Source organism: Talpa occidentalis, unplaced genomic scaffold (assembly GCF_014898055.3).
Source record: "Talpa occidentalis isolate TD23 unplaced genomic scaffold, MPIMG_talOcc4v2.1 talOcc4.4, whole genome shotgun sequence".
Lineage (NCBI taxonomy): Eukaryota > Metazoa > Chordata > Mammalia > Eulipotyphla > Talpidae > Talpa > Talpa occidentalis.
This window is the reverse complement of record NW_023604295.1, coordinates 127,134,549-127,159,787: the sequence shown is the minus strand read 5'-3', so window position 1 is coordinate 127,159,787 and position 25,239 is coordinate 127,134,549. Positions and strand designations below refer to the sequence as shown.

Below are 25,239 nucleotides of genomic sequence, written 5' to 3'. Positions count from 1 at the left end.
GTAGCAACAAAAAGCATTTAGGGAAGGTTTTGTTTTGTGAGGAGAAAGAAGAAAAGTAGTTATTCTGTTACTCTGATGAAATAGTGAGGAAAGAATGTTCTCGGATCTGCCAATTTGTAGTGGGGGGAGAGGGCAGGGGCGGGGGTGTTAATTAGTTTGTACACAACAAAGTTTAAAATTCAGTTGTATAAATTTGAGGAGCAGTGCAAGTAGTTAGACTGTGTTGTCATACTATCTAGGTTCAAGTTTATGGTAGCTGGGCAACCAAAGGCAAGTCATATTTCTTTTGTCCCAGTTTTGTTCTCTGTAAAATGGCAGTCATAATTGCTTCAAGGGTGGCTCTAGTGATAATGGCATATATTAAAAAAACTAGCAGCAACAAATGTTGGCGAGGATGTGGAGAAAAAGGAACTCTTCTGCACTGTTGGTGGGAGTGCAAACTGGTCCAACCACTATAGAGAGCTGTGTGGAGATTCCTCAACCTGCTAAAGATGGAGCTTCCATATGATCCAGCAATTCCACTCCTAGGTATTTACCCAAAGGACACAGAAACATTAATTCCAAAGAGCATCTGCATCGCTATGTTTATAGCAGCACTGTTTACAATAGCTAAGCTATGGAAATAACCCAAATGCCCAAAAATAGATGACTGGATCAAGAAGATGTGGTCCATATACACCATGGAATATTGCTCAGCAATCCAAAAAGATAAACTCATGCAATTTGCAGCAACATGGATGGAGCTGGAAGGGATCATGCTCAGTGAAATAAGCCAGAAAGAAAAAAAAAAAAAAAAAAACACCGGATGGTCTCACTCATAGCAGGAATCTAGAAAACCTAAATAAGGGACCAGGAAAAAGACTAATTAATACAAAGTAAAAATCAAAATCAACAAGCAACTATAAACCAGAGACACACTATGAGGGGAGGTGGGGAAAGGAGAGATTGGGGCCAAAATAAGGGGGTGCAAATGTATGGGGAATATAAAAAGAAAAAGAAAAAGAAAAAAAAAGACAATTAAAAAAAGGGTGGCTGTAAGGATCTTATGAAGTAATGCATCTTAAAGCATCTAGAACTGTTAACTGATATTAAATAATAGCTATTAAGATATATGCTGTTTAAGTTGTGTAGCAATCAGCAGCATTTGCTGTTTTGTGAGGACATAAGCAAAACCAAAGAAAGGAATAATAATTGGATTCAATAGTATTAGAACTCCCTCGGGACAGGATGTTTTTTCCTCTTCAGACTCAAATGTAAGACATGATCTATCCCTTCCTAATACATAGAAGTCTTGGGGTATGGCGTCCATAGTCCAGGTGTTTGGCCATTCCCTCCTAGGTAACTTCTGACTACTTTGAGTGCAGTTTCCCCACTGGTGGTGGGAAGTTATTTCGCGTTCTGCTGGACGACTGTGGAGCTTGAACAAAACGGTGATATGTATGAAGCAACTGGTCTGTGCCTTGTTCATCACAGGCAACTCAAGAGAATTGAGGTGCCACACCACCACCATCAAAGGGTTCACAAATTTCCCTAGATAATGGGGGATTGTTGTTGTCACTCTTCCAGTGAGCAATGTTTCTCTGCCACCTCTGAAGATTGAGGCAAGGCTTCCAAACTACTAAGAACAGCAAAGAATAAAGGACAACTCATCACATCAGGAACACTAACACCCAAATAGAGCCTATGCTCCTGACCTTCCAAATCTAACTGCCTCTCGTTGTCCCTTCCATTCATACTCTAGCAAGTGTCATCTGCTGTCAAGTCAGCCCAGTTTCCCTCCAGTGAAAGTTTCTGCTGCCTGAGGACACCCCCTTTGTGGAATGACTTGCCACGTGCTATTGTGACCACACTTTGGAAACCCCTCCTTGGTCTACTCAGAACAATGCCGTGGGCTCCCCCAGCATCTTACATTCCTCGGTGCTTTCATTCTTGTGTTGAGTATGGCCATTCCTGTTGTCTTCCGAGTATAAACCCCAATTGCAGCAATTTTTTCCTGTTTCTTATGGGAAAAATGTGCTTTCATTTTCATGGTGGCTGGCTAAGTATGGGCATTTGAGGTTTTAAAGTTCCCTTTCTTTTCTTTTTAAAGACTTACGTATGAAAATTCTGAAGTGACAGGTAAATAACCCATAGCTCCACTGCCCTGACATAACTAACTTTTCCATATCCCCTTGTCTTTGTTTACATAAATATATACAACATTGTACTCTGTAAGGTGTCATTTACATACAGTGAAATGCTTTGGGTCCATCAGTTTTGACAAGTGCATCTGCATAGAAAAATTCTATCTAGGAAAATTCCTTCATGCCTCTTTCCTCTAGAAGCAACATTGATCTGATCTGATTTTTTATCACCATAAGCTCATGTGTCTATTCTAGATTTTCATGTGCATGGAAACTGTGTGTGTGTGTGTGTGTCTGGCTTCTTCATGTTTTTGAGATTTTCCATGTCATGCTTATGTGTACTCTGATCTTTTTAATTTACATTAAGAAAATATCCATATTATCTATAGTCTTCATTGTGGTACTATTTAATGACTTGCAAGTTTATCAAGTGGGTGTAGCCTAAGTTCATTTACTCCTAAAATAATGTTGTCATATGGCAAGGTTTTTATTGTCAGTTGTTTTCATCCATTCCCATGGTTTAAACTCACAGGTGTATGTTTCTAGTCCTGTCCTTTCCAAGCTGCAGATGTATTTCTTCCTGGTGAAGAGCTATCTTTAGGCGAGCTAGTCCATTGTAATCAAGGCTTCCTGACCCTCCAGCCCCTGAAGACTGCAGTCTCCTCATTCAAATCTATTCCTCATAGTCTACCCATCAGCCCCTGTTGTGGCATTACTATTCACTCACCACTCAAACTAACAACTGGAGTCACGTGCTTTTCTTCCATCCTCCACATGCAAACCAGTCTGCTTTCTAAATATCAGATCTGTCCCTCACCAGCATTTTAACTGCTACTGTTCTCATTTAAGCCCCATAATTTCTCACTTGGACTATATGCCCCTGTTTGCCCGACAAGTCACTTTGCCTCCAGGCCTGCTTCTGTTCTCTCCACAGGCTAGCAGATTATGTTTATACCAGATCTTATGTGTCCTTCATTAGACATTTTTATACAAACAAATGATTCCTATGCCCAAACATAGGATAAGTCACCATAACCTTCCAGTTGAACATCCTGGGTGCTCTTTACTTGTCTTCACATCTGCTCCCCCCACCCCCCATCCCAACCACCGGCTCATTCTTATCTCATTTATTCCTGTTGTGCACATGTTATCCTTTCTTCCTGATATGCTGCTCTTTCTATTTTATGCCTCTTACTATCGTTTCTGTTTTTTGCCTCTCAAACTTGTTCTCATTTACTCATTTTTTAAGAAATGGCTAAAATATTTTATCTTGGTTTGAGTTTCACCCAAATCTTTCAAGCAAGTTAGTTGCATCTTGACTATACCAAGGTACTTCATTGTAATTATTTGTTTATATACCTCTTCTCAGTACAAACCTTGGAGTTCTTCAAGGGCAAGGCCAATGCCAATATCTTTATCTTTGTAATCCAACAGCTAATCTCTTACGCCTAGCATTTAGTATTTCAGTGAGTGAATCAAGGACAGTAGTTAAGGAGAATTAGTTTTATCTTTATATTAATACTCAGCTATTGTGCACAAATGTTTTTATATAAACTGTCATAAAATAGTCAATTTAGGAAAAAATAATAAGAAAGTAAGGTGAACTAGTTATCTTAGAAACATTTTCTGTTGCCTGACATGCCCATTTTATCAGTAGATCATTTTTGGAAGTGTCAAACCTTGAAATAGATTGCAGTTCAATTTTAATGATTTATACTCACAGCAAATATTTGGTCTTTGAGGTAGGGAAGAAATGTCTTATTTTGATCTTTTACAGTTGGTGGATCAAAACTGGTGTAATAGAGGGCTGTAATTATCTTCTGGGGTTCCTATTTTTTAAATTAATCATAATCATTGAAATCACCTTTTTATATAAGTATATAAAGAAAAAGATATTTTGTATTTCAACATTATATATTTGTTAGCCATCAGAATTAAGAGCTTACCTACATCTTTGTATAATTTTTGTTTTGATTATTGGCATTTCACAGGATTTTAACCTTCAATTCACTGAAATTAAATTACTGGAATTCCCGTAATAATTATATAGAAAGCTAGTTGATTTTTCCATGTCATGCTTATGTGAGAATTGTGAGATGGGTGTGGCAGTGAGCATATGTTGAGTATCTACTCTTTTTTTCCATAACAATCAGCTCAAATTTGACTGGTTTGCATTTTATAAAGGTTTAACATTTAAGTAACTTCCTTAAGGGTAAACAGCTAGCAAGCAAAGCTCTTGGAAAGAATCTAGAATGGCTAAACTATCAAACTCCTAACTCCAGAAGGGAATGTTTGATGAAAATCTTTGAAAGGTTGGAAAATAATTTGAAACAACACTAGCTTCCATTGGTATCTACTTTTAGAATGCTTCATTCAAGTCAAGAGTTCAAGAAGTATTGTTATATTAGAATATGTCTTGCAATTTCCTAGGGAATAATGACTTGTCTCTGCCAAGGGCAGTATACAAATTGTCTAATCAACACTTAACTGGTATCTATGAACTCCAGGCTACCTCACACCTTATGGAATGTGTTAATTCTTTTCCTGTTCCAGTTTTGTCTACAGTGTCATTTAACAAGGCTGTATTTAAAGTATTTTTAAAACTCTGCACAGTTAAGTCACTTTGGCATTGCAGAATTCCACAAGTGGTTTTTGGAGTGGGTTTTAATGAAAGGAAAAGAAAGTGACCATATACCAAAACAGAGCTCTTCACTTGTTGAGTTGGTTAAAGGTGGAGATAGTATTTTCCTGTCCATATCCATCTATCCTAAATTTAGACTTTGGCTGACTGTACAAGGTAAAGACCATATTCTGTCATCTGTACAGATGCACAGTTTTACCAAGAGTATCTGTTTTGAAAGTGCATTGAGTTGGTGTCTTTGTTCTAACTCCAGTTTTGATAAACTCAGTTTATCTAATGTTGCTTGTCACTAGACAAGTGATATTAACTAGTGGTTCTCAAACTCCCTTGTGTAAAAAAAAAAAAAAATGACCTGGTTGAAATGTAGATTCCTCGTTTTCATGCCCATTAATTTTGACTTGGGTGACATGGGTTGGAGTCCAGAAATCCTCTTTTTAACCACCCTCTGGGTGATTCTGTTCAGTTGTCTGCCTAGACTACAGGTTGACACCAATCTCGCAGTCCCAATTGTTTCTTTTGTTTCAATTGTTTCTTTTCTGTAAAAATAACATATATGAATCAGTAAGCACAATAAGAGAGCAAATAATACCAAAGAGCTCCAACTGAATTGAGTCCATTCTTATACACAGGCTTCTAAATATTATGCACGCCATCAACTTTCACCTGTCCTTCTGACCCTTGCGTCCTAAAAATGATTCATCAGGGAGGAAAAGCAGTCAGTACCTGACTCTCAATCACCATTTTTTTTAACATTGCATTTATTCTTTGATTGAGACATGATTTTTTTTTAAAGTCTTAATTCATTTTCCCCAGGCCTGAAACCTAGAGCACTATTGGTTATTCAGCCAGGCTTGCAGCTCTGATCCGCTTTCACTCTTGAATGTTTCCATTGGTAGATGAGTGTTTGCTGTTGTGATTAGGAGAGCATCTGTTTTGCAGCATGTTGTTGGCTGGTGACTAAGTGGAAAACCAGTCAAGTCTTTTCAGACTTGTCTTGGCAGGGAGAACCTGAGGCTCCATGCAGGCCCAGCTAGCACCTACAGACAAAGATCATTTGCAAAGAAGATTTTGTCAGGACTACTCAGTGTAGAGGGGGAAAGAGATCATCTTTTATCTGCCTTATTTCAGTCTTTCTCAGCCGAGTTTTGAGAATTGAGCCCTAATACCCTGAGGTATTTCATCTATATATGATTTAGCTTATCTCTTTCATATCTCAAGTTGAAGAAATGGCACTCAGGTCAGGTTCTGTGTTCTGTGCTGTAGAAAGAGGCTAAGAGGGTGTTCTAGGTGCAATTCTGTCACCCTAGTCCCCTCATATCTATATGACTATTAACTCAGTACTACAGTAAATGGAATCATAAATGTAATAGCACTTTGGAAAGTATGATCTGAGTTTGAGAAGTAAGATGATATTTATGGGAGAATTGATTTGATAATATTGGCATTTTGTAAAAGTTAGTTCCTAATAAGTTAGATTAATGGAAGGCTTTGAAACCTGTTCATGTTGATTCTAATGCTCAAGAACAATCAGAAATCCATTTGTAGGAAAAAACCTTTGTCTACCCCTGTTTGCCAAATTTCTTGGTCATGTGAAATTTCAAAGGGTAGTACTTTTGAGAAGCAGGCCTGAGGCGCATATGTGTAGATCGTCATTCCAAAGTCTATGAAGATTTGCTCTATGAAATAGAATACTCTTACTGTTTCACATTATCCTTATCAACTATAAGATGAACAGCTCAGGTGATGTTTATTCCTACCTGTTTATCAGGAAACTGAGAGGCAGGAAGTTAGAAATAGCTATTGTCTGATCATAGGGTCCCTGTGCTTTTGTTGTTCTTCTGTCAGCTACTTCCTCTCCATGACGTAGCAATTTACTTTTAGAAAAATGTTCATTTATTCAGTTTTTTATCATCTCCAATTTTAAGTAAATTAGACTCCACTTTTAGAAACTGTTGGGGAGGTAAAATTTTACTCCACACTATAATTTCTTCGGCTGGTCTACTAAAATGACATAAGACAGATTAACAGGTGGGCCTCTTGGTGGCTTCAGGGGTTAAGCACAGCACTGTGTAGCTGTCCACGGCCTCCAGCATGAGTTCGATCCCCAGCCAGCCAGGGACCTACCCACATGGCACAGGAGACCTGTCCTGTATCACCTGCTGCTCTCCTCAACAGTGTATTTCAGTCAGTCTGCCTGTTCTATTCTCCACTGTCTCTGGTGAATCCTCTCACCCCCCACACCTCTGGCCTGTACTCCAGTTCTTGTATGCATAAATAAATAAATCTTTTTTTTAATTTATTTATTTATTTATTTATTTATTTATTTGTACAAGCACTGGGTACAGTCAGAAGCATGGGAGGGTGAGAGAATTCACCAGAGCGGGGAGCAGAGCAGGCAGAAGGACCAAAGTACACTGCTGAGGGGAGCAGCGGGCGGCAGGAGAGGTCTGTGCCCCATGTGGGACCCTCCTCCGGTGGCTGGGGAGCAGCCGGGGATCGAACCGGCGCCGCAGAGGCTGCGGGCAGCTTCGCAACCCAGCGCTCAACCGCTGTGCCACTGGGGAGGCCCATAAATAAATCTTTTTTTAAAAAGACAGGTTAACAGGAGAAAAATTTCATTCACAGGGGGGCTTCCCAATAGGCAGTTGGGGTTTATATGACATCTTGAGCTCATGAGGAAAGGGTGAGAGGGAGAAAACTCATAGGAGCATGAGATAAGGCAAGTGTTTGGTAAACAAATGTTTGCTGGGTCCTGCAGAAGCCATGGGACATAGGAATTTTAAGTCAAACATCGCTAGGTTCCTTCCTGCCTCCACAGCTAACTCATATGCTAGTTATCCATGGTGGTAACTCCCTTCATGGAACAGGTATTCTTCCTGAATTTTTTTAGGCAATTAAGGGGAAGGCCAAAGATTATTCCTGAGTCTTTTGGACCTTGATACCTGGCTTTTCCACTTAGCATTTCTTTTTTTTTTTTTTAAGATTTATTTATTTATTTATATAAGCACTGGGTACAGTCAGAATTCACCAGAGCCAGAGCAGGGAACAGAACAGGCAGAACAATGAAACACACTGCTGAGGGGAACAGCTGGCTTGGCAGGAAAGGTCTGCGCGCCATGTGGGACCCTCGCCGGTGGCCGGGAATCGAACCGGCGCTGCAGAGGCTGCGGGCAGCTTCGCAACCCAGCGCTCAACCGCTGTGCCACCAGGGGAGGCCCTCCACTTAACATTTCTTAAATATAAGTACATAAAGAACTTCCCCAGTCCTTTCTACCAGCTGTAAAGTATTTTTACTTTCTTCGGAAAGTATTCCATTATATAGATTTAACATAATTAAACTAATCCCTTCTTGATGGTCACCTAAATCAGGAAAATGTCAAGAAAGGTGAGAAGGTGAAAATTTGAGGCTGATGTCTCCTCCACTGTTACACCCTGCCACATGTGCGTGTTGTCTGAATACTGAACACGCAATGCTTATTTTTTGTTACTACACTCCGTCATAGAGCCCAAGGCTGTCTTTGAGGAGTCTTCAAGCCGATTTTGAGTCAGTGGACTGTTACAAGGCTAATCCTAACAGCAGCTATGAGTATTGTGCTTGCTTACTCTGGCCAGGAACTGGGCCAGGAGCTTCATGTATGATCTCCCATAAGGAAGGCACTAACCTTATCCCCATCTTACAATGAGGAAATACAGACTTAGAAGACTAAAATGCTGTGCTCAAGTCACACAGCCAGTAAATGGTATAACTGAGATTTGAGCCTAAGTTTTTTGCCTCCCTTCTGTTAAGACTTATATTCCTAGAATTGAGATATTTTGGGGGGTGCCTCCTGGTAAAGCTTGGCACTCACATATAAAAATGAAGAAAGCTCTGTGATATTTCAAAACAATGTTGATAATTTAGGGTCATGGTTGTATGTTTTTCTCTGTGAATAGCGCATGTATCAGTCATCAAGGGGGAATTGGTCTCTGCAAAATGGAAATGCTCAAAATCTGACCTCCCCCTTTGATGAATGCCCACGTGGGCTAATTGGGTAATGGCTCCCTTTCTGCACCTGCTGGAGCATCTGGGATGAATCCAGTTTCCATTTTTCAGAGATTATATTTGGCTGTCACATGGGCCTTTTCTAGATGTCATCCAAATAATTATTTGGAAAGGGAAAATTTCAAGCATTTCCCCACTTCTAAATATTTTTCCCTTACTCACTTGTTCATGTTTTAAACTACCAGGCAGTGGCTGTTACATTGCTGGTCTAGAAGACTTCTCAGCCCAGGTTCATCTCAGTAAAAATGTCCACTTCTTTGTTTTGGTGCTAATCTTGTAAAAGTTGTTTTGTTTTTCTTTCCTTCATTGTTAATTCTGAAGACTATTTCTCATTTTAAAGTAGATTGTTAGGGACCTATTTTGTAGTTTATCAGTATGTACGCAAAAGAAAGAACCCATCAGTGATCTTTTGGTGCTCTCAGTCACAGATATGCTTTCAAAAATCCGTGTGGATTTTCTATTCATGCAGTAACTCCCAGAAAGAGTTTCACCTAACACTGGGAAAACTGCTTGCTCATGTTGCCCAAATTCTGTTAGATTTTATGTTTGCTTTTGACTTTAGTAGGTGTTTGAGTAATGGACTGAAAGTAAGTGGAATTGTGGAGAAAATGCACAGAAGAGACAGGACTGAGAACAGGAGTAAGAGCAAGCGCAGATGGTATTAGAGACCTCTCCTACCCTGTAATATTACAGGGACATCCACAACTAAAACCCTGGGCTGATGTTCTCCCCTTCCCGGCCCCCTCGCCCCCAACAGTGTGTCCAGCCCCCAGGAGCACTCTGGGAGCTCATGATACATACACATGTGTGTCCTGTAAAAACATAGTCTGAGTCTTTATGCCAAAGAAATGTTTCCTGGGGAGCCCAGGCCATTTATTTAAAACTAAAGCCATATGTGTGAGTGAAGGTTTCAGCCCAGCTGCTGTCCACACAGCACAAGCAGCAATAAACAGAGCAAAGGTCTTTGCGCAGCTGCAGGCTGATGTCACTGTCTGGGGCTGGGCCTGCTCTCGGCCTGTGGTAATAAACAGCAGTAAACCTCCCGCTCCCCCATCTGACCCATTTTTTTCCCTTTCCCTCTCATCTGTCCTCTCTTCACCTCTTCACTCACAGTTGCCAACACAATTGAACACTACTTAGATTTTTTTTCCCCTTAACAGTAAAAGCCCTGTCTGGTGGCTAATGTGAGAGGATGTTCATTATCCTTTTTTATAGTTTGATGCACCATATTTATATATTCAAATTAACGATTGAGGTGGTTTTCTCACCAGTTCCTGGTGCAATAGTCAATTGACTGGGGTTGAAATAACACAGGCATGGGGCACAGAATCAGAATCACACTTCTAGCTCTGTGCCACAGGCCACCTATTCGCCCTTCTTCTGGTTTCCTGATTTAGCAGTATGGTTCTCCAGGACTTGTGGGAGAGTTCAGTGAGGTGATATGTACAGAGCCCCTCTGTGCACCAGTCATCAAGTAGCAATTTTGTTTTTTTGGTTTTTTGTGTGTGTGTTTTTTAAAGATTTATTTATTTATTTATACAAGAACCTGGGGTACAGGCCAGATTCATGGGTGGGTGAGAGGATTCACCAGAGACAGAGCGGGGAACAGAACAGGTAGACTGACGAAATACACTGCTGAGGGGAGCAGTGGGCGAGACAGGAGAGGTCTACCGTGCCATGTGGGACCCTCGCCGGCCAGCCAGGATCCAACTGGCACTGCAGAGGCTGAGGACAGCTTCATAGAGCTGCGCTCAACTGCCTGAGCCACCAGGGGAGGCCCCAGCAATTTTGTTTTTAACATTAATTCCTTTCCCCTCTGATAAATGTTTATTTGAATTTTCAGAGTTTTGTTTTAGCAGCCACTGTCCTTGTCATTTTCCATATGGTCCATCTTACCTCTGAGAGGATACCGTTAAAGGTCACTTTGGTAGTTCTACTCCACATGGCATATTCCCAAGAACACAAGTCCAAGCAGCGCCGGGAATTCATCCCAGAACCCAGCCAATTCCACATTAGTTAGGTGCCCTAATTAGTTTCTCTGCCCTAAAACAATCTTTTATTTCCTTCCACAATGCCTGAAATTTAATATTCTGAAATGAAGTAAAGATTAACTTTACCAATACCCATTTTATATTAGTACATAGCGTTCTAGAGTATGGAGAACATGTGTCCTGGTGGGTGTGCAGTAGGTCTCCATTCACCTGTGTTTTAACATCAATGAAGAGGGTGGAAGAGCTCACAGCTTCCTGAGAAGTGATCGTGACATTCCAGGACTCCCTGTAGTGTGTGCATGGATGCATTTGTGTGCCAGTTCTGCAGTGTATTTTTAGTGATTCTCTTTTTGGTGGTAGTGGTGAAGAGGTAGGATGCTCAGATTTTAAACTGAGTTTTATCACATTATTTTGCATTTTGAAAGCATGTTATTTTACCTTTCAATGTGTTCACGTTGGTAGCTTTTAAGATGTTTTCCCTAAAGTTTTCTCTTTTATGCACTGGTGATTGGTGCTCTATGAATTCTAATATTTTGACTTTAATTGCTGATTTTTCAAAAGAAATCATCTCAAGTTAAGGACAAGCTTAAAATCTACTAATTTTTTGTCCCTGATCTTCCCAGATCCTTCTGTGTCTTCACTTCTCCCACAGTGATTGGCTGTCTTTAGAGATGCCTCAGCCAGTCAGAGCCTTCTCAACCTTATGCTCCCTCACTCCTAGGTCACCACAGAAAAGGCTCATCTTTACTTGGGAATCAGGCTCTTCAGTACCCCCTCACTGCTTGCTCCATAGCTGTTGGCTTGTTTCTTTTTGTTGTTTTTTTCTGCCAGAGATCATTGCCTTTTGTCCTTTTTATTTTTCACTTCATACTATGGCATTTGAAAGCCTGGTCCCTACAGAACTGAGACTGTGCTCTCTCTCTCTCTCTGCTTCCAGAGACATCCCAAGTGTGTGTGGATATTACAAATTCAGGACATTGACTAAGTTAAATGTCATTGTTCCTTTCCTTTTTCACTTCAGTCACCGCTTCAGCCACCTGTGAGAAATTGGAAAAGGCCAGAAATGAGTTGCAAACAGCTTACGAAGGATTTGTCCAGAAGCTAAACCAGCAACACCAGACTGATCTAACAGAACTAGAGAATCGGCTTAAAGAATTTTATACTGGGGAATGTGAGAAGTTTCAGAACATCTACATTGAAGAGGCAGAGAAGTATAAAACTCAACTGCAGGAACAGGTCGGTGCCTTTGGACCTGAACATATTCTTGGACAATGCCTAGTTATTTGAATTCTAATTGTTTGATGATTAACTTTTTTTAAATTGAAATTGGTGAAAAGGATTTTGACTTACATTTTCCTCTAATGATCAGTGCCATGTACTTAATGTTGAGTGAACAAACAGAAGGAAAAAGATAAACTAAAATAACCCTCAACCCTACTACCTGGAAATAATCTCTTTGTGAACATGGGTTGTACAGCTAATCTCCTGTCTTGCATTTCTTCTTTTTTAAAATGGTACTTGTTTAGTAACTGTTTTCACCTAATGGTATGTCATAAACCAACCTTTAATTTCCTTACTCCCTTTTAAAGTCAATTTTTCACTTAGCCAGTGTTTCCAGAGTGCCTGTTCTGTGTCAGGCACAGGCTGGAGACTGAGGCAGTAGAGGCCCGCATGATGGGAGTAGCTTACCTGATCCTGTTGCTGAGAAATGTGTCTTCACCTTGAAAGTTTTCCTTCAGTGAGCCGTGGAGAGCTTGTGTGTCTGTGTTCCTACGTGGAGAGCTGGAAGTGTAAAACTCCAAGTCCTGCTGCTCTTTACATATGTCAAGCAACTCTTGTGCTGGAATGCAAGCTTATGTGTAAAGTCACCTCATGTTGCGCCTTATTTTTCAACTTATGACCTTTGATTTTAATGGTGAACTACTGTTTTGGATTTCCCTCTTACAGTTTGACAACTTAAATGCTGCCCATGAAACCTCAAAGTTGGAAATCGAAGCTAGCCACTCGGAGAAAGTGGAATTGCTAAAGGAGGCCTATGAAGCCACTCTTGCAGGCAAGATGCTTTCTCTTCTATTTAAATTGCAGAACATCTAATGGAACAGCATGATATGTTGGAAAACAGAACTGATTCACAGAACAGAGAATGCCCTCCAGAGAACACCTGTGGTGCCCAGTTTGGAGTGTTTTATTTTTTTCATTGTTCATTGCTTGCTAAGGACAATGTTAGGATGTCTGCATCCTCAAGGATACAAATAATAGTGTGATATAAATGCCAGCATTTTAGGAACTAGCACTTTTGAAGAACTTAATGTTGTTTTCAGCAGTGGTTGTGCTTCACCACTTTCAGTTTTAGGAAGCTGAAGGCCTCGGTTTATATCCTTGGCCATTCCCGGGGATCCATGCTGGGCACTCTCACTCACCAGCACTGCTGCAAAATATAGCTGCATTTGCTGAATAGAGTCTTTTTAAATTATTTCATCATGATTGGAAGGGTTGTAGTAGATGGGAAAGAACAAGCCATGTCTTTCAGAACATAATTGGCCATGTAGCTGAAATCGTTACACTCGTTTCACCCTACAGAGACATGAGTGGACACGTGGTAAGAACGAGTGCGTGGCCTTTGGCCTTTCTCATCAGAAAAAGAGAGCCGTTGTGTGAAGTCAAAGATGAGAACATGTAAAAGTAGTTGGCCCGCAGTAGACATTATTTTTTCCTTCCTGCTGGAAATGAGTTTAATTTTAGACTTCTGTTTGGGTCATGAAGAACAAATGGCAAAGAGCACAGAAGTTCTGGACCAGGAGTCTAAAAGCCAGTGTTTGAACCCTCCCCCAAGACTCTTGTGTGTGTTCCCTGGGCTTCCTGTGTTCTGTGGGCCTCTGCTGTCAGACATTAGATGGAATGTCTGTGCTCCTGCAGGGCTCATTTGACAGCAGATTGCTTAATGTACATAAAAGCCTCATACACAGACAATAGTCCTGTTGCTTTCTGAGCAACTCTTACCTGGGTGTGAAGACAGTGATCTCATAGGTTGTGATTGCCTAACAAATATTACTTCTTTCCAGAAATCAAGAAAAGCCATGAAATGGAAAAAAAATCACTTGAGGATTTACTTTATGAGAAGCAGGAGTCACTCGAGGTAGGTAAACCTCAGTAGCAAAAAAAAAAAAAAAATTCATTCATTCTTGAGATATGTGTGGGTTTTGGTATGTCTGTACATTTTCTGCATTCTGGTGTCTGCTTGTTAACTTAAGTTCCGTGTTTCATTGCTTGTGTTTTAGAAACAAATCAATGATCTGAAGAGTGAAAATGATGCTTTAAATGAAAAGTTGAAAGCAGAAGAACAAAAAAGAATATCAAGAGAGAAGGCAAATTTAGTAAGTTGTGCCCTTCTGTTACTACTGGAGGTTTTTCCTGCCCAGCTGCCTTTTGCCCTCTGCTAAGCATTTAACAGCTAGAGAGATAGTATGTGTTTGGAATCCTTTTCATATCTTGCAGCATCATTTTAAAACTGTAAGAGGCTTCTTTATTTATGGTGTCATTTTTTTAATTCAAAAATCTAATAAACAGATGAATCCCAACATATTGCATATTGGTTTGAGCTAAAACATACAGGAAGACAGATAATCTGTTGGTTAGGGAAAAGGTTTTATGTAAAGACTTTTCTTTTTGGTCTGTTTAATTAACAGCTGTAATCAAATATACTTTACACACCTTGAAATGAATACAATTCAGCAGTTTTAAGAATATTTATAAAGCTTTCTGGTATCTAATTCCAGAACATTTTTATTACCTCCCCCCCTAAGAACCCCTGTACATATTAACAGTCAGCCTTTCTCCATTTCCCTCCAAACTCCTCAGCCTCAGGGAACTACCAGTGTATTTTCTGTCCCTATGGATTTGCCTCTTCTGCACACTTCTTAAAAATGGAGTCATGCTGCATGTGACCTTTTGTATATAACTTCTTTGACTTAGCTCATGTTCTCAAGGTCCATGCATACTGTACTATGTAGGTCCTTCATTTCCTTTTGTGGCTGAAATCATTTTATTATGTAGAAAATGTTCACTTTTGCAAAATACAAATTCCTCTTGTAAGCTTAATTTGCTCTTACAACTTACATCCTTACTTCCCTACTCTGTGTATGTGTGTAAGCATGTGCTTTTGCTGTTGCTTCGATCTTTAGTATTCCCATGTTTGCTCCATATATCGTGACCTGAGACTACAGAAGAAGCAAAGCCATTTTGTCACTTAAAATCTGTTGTCCTCTCTTGAAGTACTTGTGTGGGTCTTAGTGATCCCTTTTGGAAAATGTTAGTGATTTAAAAAGAAAATTTAGACTTAAAAATCACCCATACACTGGTCAGGGTGTAAACTTTGCTGATATTTGGGAGAATAGATTTTATTTTATTTTATTTATTTTAATAATTTGACTTACTTTTTTGGGATTTATTTATTTATGCATACAAGAGCTGAGGTACAGGCCAGAGGTGTGGGGGTGAAAAGATTCACCAGAGACAGAGTGGGGAACAGGACATGCAGATTGACGAAAGTACACTGCTGAGGGGAGCAGCGGGCAAGACAGGAGAGGTCACTGTGCCATGTGGGTTGCTCCCTGGCCGGCCAGGGATCGAACTCGTGCTGCAGAAGTTATGGACAGCTTCATAGGTTGCGTCTTTAGCCTGTGTCTTAACCCCTTGTGCCACCAAGGAGGCCCTGGGGGAATAGATTTTAAACAGCTTTCTGGTACTGTAGCAGCTTTGAAAAATGGAAAAAGAGATTGAGGAAAGCAGGCATGTGTAATGCCTTCCCCCTGAGAGCATGCAGAAGGGGTAGAAACAAGAGCACATACTCACAGAGTGACAGAGAAGGGACAGGCAGCAGGGTTACCGGAAAAAGGTACACTGGGAACAGGGCTATAAATTCTGATTTTTTTTAAATTAACAGAGTAACTTATGCTGTTTCTTTTAACAAAACTGGGATATTATTATCTTCAGGGTAAAAAAAAATGTGAAAAATAATATATGTAACTAACGAAATTTTTGGAAGAGCTGGGTTTTGATCCCTGCCCTGGGACTTTGGAGTTCTAGAGCATTCTTTGGACAGGTCACTTAAGCAGTGGAATCCATTGTCTCTTTCTGTGAAATGAGGGGTTTGATTAATTAACCTCCCTGGGCCACTTTCCCTCATTGTCTCTATGGGTTGGTCCAGAACACTAACCATTGCCCAGGAGGATCGTTTTGATGATCTATACCTTTGATTCTTATCTAAGAAATGCCCTCATTGGATCGAACATCTGATCAGTAGCCTTGTGCTGTTCATTTGTATCATACATTTTGCATGGCTTCATTGAATTTCTATAAATAAAACCAGGAGTTGGGGGTCATCGAGACTCTGAGAATATCTCTCTTTATGCAGTGCTTATTTTGGATAGAATTTCAGCAGTGCATGTTCTATGTAGGTGTCAGAATGTCACCAAATAAAATGGTAGAGTTGGGGGAGAGAGATCAAAACAGGGGAGGGAAGAGCACAAGAGACTGTGGTGACAGTTCCTGGATGTCTTGGTGGTGATAGACCTGAGAGGAGAACTCAAACTTGTACAAAAATGAATGATGTAAAAATATGTATTTTTTTTTAAAAAAATAAAAATTATGTTAAAAAAATAAAAAATAAATGGTGGTGTGCCATGCCTACCCTGGAAATATGGCCAGCCCTATATAGTTCCACCTTGATAGAAATATAAAGGCTCAGGACATGATTGTCATTTCCATTGTTTTCCAGAAAACCCTCTAAATGTACTACATTTCCACTCCCGATTAGTTACTGACTTTGGTTAGAATTAACTGTTGTTGCCTTTTCTCCCTCCAAGCACCGGTAAAGGATGTGTAATCACCTAATCTCTACAGAGTTCTTTTTGAAATCTAAGCAATGTTTTTTTCTCTTATTTCCATTAAGATAGTTGAGACTATCAATACTTTTTCCATATTGTTACCGGTAAATAATTCATATACATACTTTCAAATGTGAAATGTTTTTTTTTTTTTTTATAATTTTTTTTTAAAGATTTATTTATTTATTTATACAAGCACTGGGTACAGTCAGAAGCATGGGAGGGTGAGAGAATTCACTACAGCCAGAGCGGGGAGCAGAGCAGGCAGAAGGACTGAAATACTCTGTTGAGGGGAGCAGCGGGCGGCAGGAGAGGTCTGCGCGCTATGTGGGACCCTCCTCCGGTGGCCGGGGAGCAGCTGGGGATCGAACGGGCGCTGCAGAGGCTGCGGGCAGCTTCGCAACCCAGCACTCAACCGCTGCACCACCGGGGAGGCCCCAAATGTGAAATGTTTTATTTCATTCTTACAATCATTTTGAGATTAAAGAGAGCCTTTGCTTTTCACCTGTCATTAAAACTACTATAAGAAGGTAAATGTCACTTGCTGCTTGTCTAATTTCTAGATATAACCAGAGATCCTTTATATTAAGAATTTGAATTATGAGTGTGTGAAATGATCAGTTAGAGCACTATCCTGCTGTGTCTTTTACAGAAAAATCCTCAGATCATGTATCTGGAGCAAGAATTAGAAAGCCTGAAAGCTGTGCTAGAGATCAAGAATGAAAAACTGCATCAGCAGGACATCAAGCTGATGAAAATGGAGAAAGTGGTATGTTTCTTTCAGATCGTTACCTAGTGGGATGTGAAATAGTAGCTAGAACTGTGGAGTTAGTTATTTTAACTGCTTCTAGTTTTAACTGCTACATTTTCTTTTCTATGCTCAAGGCTTATTCATTGCTGCCTTCTAGAGCATTTGTCTCATGAAGCTTTCCAAGCAGCATTTGGGCCTTGGGAAAACTGCAACAAACAAATTGGGCCTCATTTCAGTGATGTGTTACTCTTTGCCTGCGTAAAGTTTAATATAATGCATCACATCAGTATTTAAAATACCACTAACTCTTAGTGGGTTTCTTTTGCTCAAACAGTTGAATATGTAAATTAATCTCATTGGAGCAGTTCAGTCTCAAGATCCAAATTCTTCATCTTGCTCGTGGTGAATGAGAATGGGATAAAAGAATCATGCCTTATAAAAATTACTCCAGTTGAACAAATAATACAATGAAAAATATGGGTAAAGTTTAGTTTGCAGCCTCTGGGGCCAACAACCTGTGCTGGTGTATAACTAGTCTACCCAGAACCACGTATTTGGGCTGCACATTCAGTGAATCTTGTCCCAGCCCGGCCACACAGCTGCCAACGACAAGGAGTCAAACCAAGAGGGCAGGGTTTGGCGAGGCACCTAAGTGATCACAGCCTGTGTTGTACTTTGCTCAACTGTGCCAGCTGCCGGGCACTGCAGCCCCTCTCCCTTCAATTCTGATGACTCGTCATTGAGTAACCCCTCAGTCAAACCCAAACCAGCCCTCCACAGTAGGGAGCTGGAGGTCACCATTTGCTTTTTTGTTTGTTTGGGCTGTGGTGTTCAGTTTGGTCTGGTTCATTGTTATTGTAGTGATTATTACCCCTCTACTGAGGGGGATATGGGACTGAGGCCCCATGTTGATATATGGGCACTTAAAATTATCAGGAAACAGGGCCTCCCCAGAAGCACAGTGGTTGAGTGCTGGGTTGCGAAGCTGCTGGGCAAGGGTCCCACATGGCGCGCAGACCTCTCCTGCCGCCCACTGCTTCCCTCAGCAGTGTACTTCATCAGTGTGCCTGTTCTGTTCCCCGCTCTGGTGAATTCTCTCACCCTCCTGCGCTTCTGACTGTACCCAATGCTTGCATAAACAAATAATAAATCTTTAAAAAAACAATCACGAAACATGTTGTTTTTTAAGGGAAGGGAGCATCTCATGGTTTGTTAATTGGCCAAACCTAGTATATATACTAGTTCCTGTCAAAGGTCATCCATTGTATCAGGTCTCACGATCCTGTCTGGGTAGGCAACGTGACTCAAGTAGTCCAGTTGAGGATCTTTTGCTCCATCTGCCATGCATGCATCAAAACTTCAAAAAATCATGTGTGGTAAAAACATACTGTTATAGGGGGCCTCCTTGGTGGCCTAGGTGTTAAATCAGAGCTGTCACCACCATAGCCTGAGTTTGATCCCCAGCCAGGGAGCTAACCCACCTGTGGTGCAGCAGACTTCTCCTGTCTCACCTGCTGCTCCCCTCAGCATTGTAATTCAGTACCTCTGCCTGTTCTGCTCCCCACTCTCTCTGGTGAATCCTCTCACCCCCCACACCTCTGACCTACACCCCAGTTCTTCTACACAAAAATAAAATTACTTGCAGACTGCGATAAAACAATAAAATACATCAGCTCTGTTGAAAAGCACTTTTTGATTTATAGTTGCCTGTTAATTTTTTATTATAATTTTGTAATTATTTTTTCCCTACATTCCTCCTATAAGTGAAACCATCTGATATTTTTCTTTATCCTTCTGGCTTATTTCACTGAGCATAACCCCTTCCAGCTCCATCCATGTTGCTGCAAATGGCATGAGTTTATCCTTTTTTTTACTGCTGAGTACCGTTCCATTGTATATGTATAGACTACATCTTCTTGGTCCAGTCATCTATTTTTGGGCATTTGGGTTGTTTCCATAGCTTACCTATTGTAAAAAGTGCTGCAATAAACATAGGAATGCAGGCATTCTTTCGAATTAATGTTTTGTTTTGTTTTTTTTTTAAAGATTTATTTTATTTTATTTATTTATTTATACAAGCACTGGGTACAGTCAGAAGCACGGGAGGGTGAGAGAATTCACCAGAGCCAGAGCAGGGAGCAGAGCAGGCAGAAGGACCGAAGTACACTGCTGAGGGGAGCAGCGGGCGGCAGGAGAGGTCTGCATGCCATGTGGGACCCTCCTCCGGTGGCCAGGGAGCAGCCGGGGATCGAACCAGTGCCGCAGAGGCTGCGGGCAGCTTCGCAACCCAGCGCTCAACCGCTGCGCCACCGGGGAGGCCCCTCGAATTAATGTTTTTGTGTCCTTTGGGTAGATTCTAGGAGTGGAATTGCTGGATTATATGGCAGCTTCATTTTTAGTAGTTTGAGGAACCACCACACAGCTTTCCTTAGTGGTTGGACCAGTTTTCATTCCCACTAGCAGTGTAGGAGAGTTCCTTTTTCTCCACATCCTTGTCAACATTTGTTGTTGCCTGTTGTTGTTGGTTTTTTTGGTTTGTTTGTTTTTTTGATATGTGCCATTCTCACTAGTCTAAGGTGGTATCTCATTGTAAATCAGAGACAATCTGCAGGGGAGGGGCAGGGAGATGGATCAAAATTGGGGAGGGTAGAGCTCAAGGGACTATGGTGATGGTGCACAGGTGAATGGGTAATGGGAATTTTATGGGGACAACACCTGGGAAGAGAAAGCATGCATGTACAAAAAGGAAGAATGATGTGAAATATATATAAAATTAAAAAAACACTTTAATTTTTGTTAATCCATAAATATTCCTGTTTCTTGCCATGCCTAAGAAATAGTATATTAGCATTGCCTCATATATGCAAATGATTTGTTATGATAATAGGTAAACTCACTAATAAGTGGGTTTGTCAGCTCCTGGCCTTTGCAGAAAATAAGACACTTAAAAAAGCAAGGAGGCTTTCTTAATATGAAAGTTTTTGCCAGTAATCAGCTCTATGGCAACACTAAGCTAGTTTTCTCTTCCACAAATTGAACAAGAAAATGTTTTAAGATCACTACCCACTCTCTGATTCTAGATTTTTCCCACTTTGTATTTTATCTTGAATTCCTTTGTAATTACTAGAAATTCCAAGGACCTCCCTCTGTACCCCTCCCCTTTTTCTTTACATTCTAGTCTCATTTTAGGGAAAGTTACTTCACTTGCTTACCTTGTCCTGCATATTTTCAGTTATCAGGATATGTTAAGAACAATAGGACTCCAAACTAAAAGCTATAATCACAGCGGATTAGTTGATGGCTACAATGACGAGGTCTTAAAATTCATTCTGACAGTTATGATGTTGCCTCCTAAGTAAGTCATAAAATCTTACTTTTAGAAAGTAAGATGGGATGTAATCAATTCTTCATGTTAAGTGATTAAATGTCTTCTAGGATTTTATTCTTCAATATCTCACTTGGTCAATGTGTTTTCCTTAGAAGTTTAGCCTGGGCCAGGCTAGCAGAAAAACAGGTATCTCCAGCTGAAGCGAGAGGGTTTCTGTAGCCCTGCTTCCCCTCAGTTGTTGCTCTCAGATCTCTGTGAAGTGCTGCTTTCTGTGGTCGGTCAGAGGTAAATGCTAGAGTAACTAGGGCACTGCCTTTAAGGCCACATTAAATATTGACAGGAACTGTGAACTGCTGGCGTATGAGTTTTCATCAAATGTGGGAAATTTTTTTCTTCCAAAATATTCCATAAGAAGCTGTAATGCTCTGGATAAGCACAGGAGGTCTAACTGCTGTTTGGTTTTACTGCCTCGAAGCTGAAAGCAGCACTGCCCTACAGGGCTGCCCAGGGTAGGGCACTAATGCCAGCAAAATTCTTTAGCTGGTATGACTTGTAACAAATCAGTTACCCCCATGGGTATGCCAGTCTCCAAGTGACTGGCATACATTTTTACTTATTTTTTAATGAAGAACTATCATCTTACACATCCTTGTAAATATTTTTTTATAGTATGGGATTTCTCCCCTCACGTGTGGTGACCACAGCTCTCCCACCACCTCAGCACCCAGAGTCTCCCACCACAGTCCATCGTGCTCTCCCTCCTCGTTTTCACCCCTCACCCTTCTTTGCCCCTGGGCATACATTTGAAAAAATAATACCTACCCTAGTTCAGTCACATGTGTCAGCACCAATGATGATGATGAGGAAATCTGTGTTCCCTTCTGTCACGTCAGGTTATATTTGCAACATATCAGGGTGTAGCGATTTCAACATTCTGTTAGACTTTCCTTTTTTTTTAAGATTTATTTATTTATGCATACAAGAGCTGGGGTACAGGCCAGAGATGTGGGTGGGTGAGAGGATTCACCAGAGACAGAATGGGGAGCAAAACAGGCACACTGACTGAAATACACTGCTGAGGGGAGCAGTGGGCGGGACAGGAGAGGTCTGCTGCACCATGTGGGTTGCTCCCTGGCTGGTCGGGGATCGAACTCATGCTGCAGAGGCTGCAGATTGCTTCATATTGTGGTGCTTACCCCCTTGCGCCACCAGGGAGGCCCCCTAGACTTTTCTTAAATCTCTCCAAAGTGTGCTTTTGTATGGAATGTGCCTGACATGCCTTAAGAAATGAAAGGTTTTGTTTGTTTAATGTATAAATGTTGGCATTCTTGTTTATGCCAAGGTGGATAACAACACAGCATTGGTTGACAAATTGAAGCGATTCCAACAGGAGAATGAGGAATTAAAGGCTCGGATGGACAAGCACATGGCAATTTCAAGGTAAAACCTAAATAGTCCTCATTTTCCTGGAGCTGCTGACTTCTTCCAACACTAAACATTACTTTCTTGCCACTCTTGACTCACATATCTCCTGGAAACACATTTGGCGGGGCTGGCTACAGGGTACTATCCAAAAATTACTGTAATTACTATCCAAAAAACCATGATTGTAGGGCTTTATGCTGTTACCACATCAGCCTAAGCAGGCAAGCCTCCCCTGACCCCACCCGGGCCCCCTGGCTTACTGACACTTAGAATACATTCAGAGAAAGAACATCACAGGACCAAATAGGAAACAGCCCCGAACATAAGACAGTCATAGCCATGCTGAGTGTGTGTGGCAGTGTCACCCAGCCTGCTATGAAATTGCCCCCCAAAGTGAGCTTTTCTTTTGGTTCAGCTCCCACTTCCAGCCAGTACTCGTGCCAGGTAGTGCAGTGCAGGACTCCCTTTTAGTCCAAAAGGATAGTTTTTGTTGGACTCAATGCTTTAAAATGATAAACTTCTTTCCTATTATTTAACTTAAGATCCGCATGGTACTTGACTCTTTCTCCTCTTTAAGGCAACTCTCCACCGAGCAGGCTGTTCTGCAGGAGTCCTTGGAGAAGGAGTCGAAAGTCAACAAGCGACTCTCCATGGAGAATGAGGAACTGCTGTGGAAGCTGCACAACGGGGACTTGTGCAGCCCCAAGAGGTCCCCCACGTCCTCCGCCATCCCCTTCCAGTCACCAAGGAATTCTGGCTCCTTCCCCAGCCCCAGCGTTTCACCCAGATGACCTTTTCCCAAGCTGGGAGACTGTCTGAAAGCCTTTTTACAGGTCCGCAGGGCTGACCTGCACCGGAGCAAGAGCTATATTAGCTGACGTGTAGTCACAACAATCGAACTGGAAAGTCACCACCCCCAGAATGGGCTCCTTGTAAGACTGGAACTCTGGAGGGAGACTTTTGACTTGGTCCAAGAGACTCCTCCCCAAAAAGATCTCGGAATTTGATCTCCATGGACGCTGTTGCACAAAGCACTTAAGGAACGAGACCTTCTTGTTCATTGCCTTTTTCACCTAAGCATAAGGGGAAAAACTCTCAGGGGCCTATTAAGATAAAGATTTATAACCTTTATAATGTTCTTGACCACAGACACCTTCTTGTGATTTTTATTTTGGTCTGGCTGGGGATGTGTGAATGAAAGGGATGTAACAGTGTCCTGTGTCTGCTGCTGCCTCCTTTGCTGTATAGTAAGAGTGGAAAGCTGATTATATCTGGATATATACTAATCAAATAATAGTCAGTGTATGCAGTTCAGCAAAAGCCATAGAAGAGCAATAGTTGCTTTAATTATGATTCCTTACCACCAACTCCGCTCAGCCCTCTGACCTGGGAGGGGAGGGAATGACCAGAAGAGCTTTGACATGTCCACATCTGGACATTCCCCGTACCCTTTGGAGTAACTTCCTGGCAGTGTTTGTGTTTAGCCTTGTCAGTTGAAAGTAGCTCCATTTTTTTTTCTTTTAGATTTTTAACTTGTCCACGTAAACCTAATATTATACTAAGATCCATCTTCTCAGGCAATGAGCAAGTATAGAACCCAAATTTTTCTACAAATCTGTATAAAGAAAAAGGGCAGTAACAGTGGGGTTTTTTCCTGCCTTATTTTTCACCTTGATCTCAGTTGTCTTCATGAGTTTGAACTGTCTTCTCTCCCATTATCCTCATCTTCTCTCCCTCTCCCTCTCGAGAGCCACAAAAGCAAACCTTCTACCTCCTATACTTATATTTCTCTGGGACGAGGATAAAAACTAAGCTTTTCCAGAACCAGCTCATCTTCAAGGTGCTGAAACCACTTTCTAAATCAACTAATGCCTGGATCTGATGGTACAAAGCTTGGAAAAACCCTGGAGAGGATGAAGAACGAGAGAGTCATTGGTTAACAGAACTGAGATGAGATTCAGTGCTTATTGATGAACAGGAGCACCTTGATTAAACCAGTGATGCAGTATTTAATAGAAAAAGAGTCTGGTGAGATAACTAAGTTTCCACGTATCCCTTGAAGAATTCTGCCCTTGGGAAGGTAGCTGAAGGCTTGGCAACAAAGTAGAAAATGTACCTTGTACAGCTCTCCTCCAAGCTGCATTATCTTTTTTAAAAATTTAGTACCTCTCCCAATTCTAATACATTGGGGGAGGTGGAAGGAAGAACTCTGTGGCTTTGTCTCTCTGTCCTTGCATGTGTCAACTTTGTGATGTCAGTATTTACTAACCTGCGTTGCTGGCATTTGATGACTCTACAAATAACCCCCCTATAGTAAAATACTGAAGGGGGATATTGGGCCATCATTTACATGTACACTCAGTGCAAGTTAATATTCATGATGCATGTTTATTGGCGAATTCTTTAACCTTCAATAGTTTGTTTCAAATACAGCCAGCCTTGTTTGCTTCTGATAAATGGAAATGTAGGTTCACTGCCACCTCCTCATCCTTCCAAGTAACTCTCAGTGTCATCAGCCTAAGTTGGGTTAGCCATTCATCCCTTATGCATGTAAATCTTGTGCTGTTCCCTGCTGTCCTCCATGCCATTTAGGTGTCTGGGGAAATCAATCTTACAAAATTTAAATAAGAGAGAAGATAGGAAACAAAACAGATCTTTGATTTTTTTTTTTTCCAAACCAAATGTTTCATGTAGGATGCAAAATGTTGGCACTTCATAAAAATATGAATGTGTAAACAGCTGTAGTTGTGCTCAGTTTGTAGTGATTAAATGTGTATTTTATTTACTTTGATCAAATAAATAATGCTGGAATATTCAATATAAGTATTGTAATCTCTAGCATTCTTCTCCCTCCAAAGTTTTGTCCAGTATATAGCCTTTCTTACAGCACAGGTGTTGACATAATGTCTTCTGGTAAGTTACTTTTTTCTTTTCAGAAATTTCCAATGTAGCCACAAACTCGGTCATGGGCTGAGATTTGGCTCATGGAGCTAGACATAGAGGTAAGTTTTTCTTTTCTAAATTCAAAACTATGTTGTGTACTTGAGAAATTT

The 25,239-nt window shown here is 40.9% G+C and overlaps 1 protein-coding gene across 12 annotated transcripts in view; it reads left to right on the top strand.

Annotated features, from left to right (window-relative positions):
• MTUS1 (microtubule associated scaffold protein 1) overlaps nt 1-25,030 on the top strand; it is a 138,213-nt gene extending 113,183 nt beyond the window's left edge. For 11 of the 12 annotated variants that reach the window (XM_037526309.2, XM_037526308.2, XM_037526310.2 and 8 more), the window contains 7 exons: nt 11,819-12,033; nt 12,745-12,850; nt 13,860-13,933; nt 14,076-14,171; nt 17,335-17,451; nt 22,104-22,201; nt 22,764-25,030. In XM_037526309.2, coding sequence (XP_037382206.1) covers nt 11,819-12,033; nt 12,745-12,850; nt 13,860-13,933; nt 14,076-14,171; nt 17,335-17,451; nt 22,104-22,201; nt 22,764-22,977 — 920 coding nt within the window. In that variant the 3' untranslated portion in view covers nt 22,978-25,030. The remainder of the gene's footprint in view (nt 1-11,818; nt 12,034-12,744; nt 12,851-13,859; nt 13,934-14,075; nt 14,172-17,334; nt 17,452-22,103; nt 22,202-22,763) is intronic. The other variant, XM_037526311.2, reaches the window with a different exon arrangement.
• The last annotated feature ends 209 nt before the right edge of the window (nt 25,031-25,239 follow it).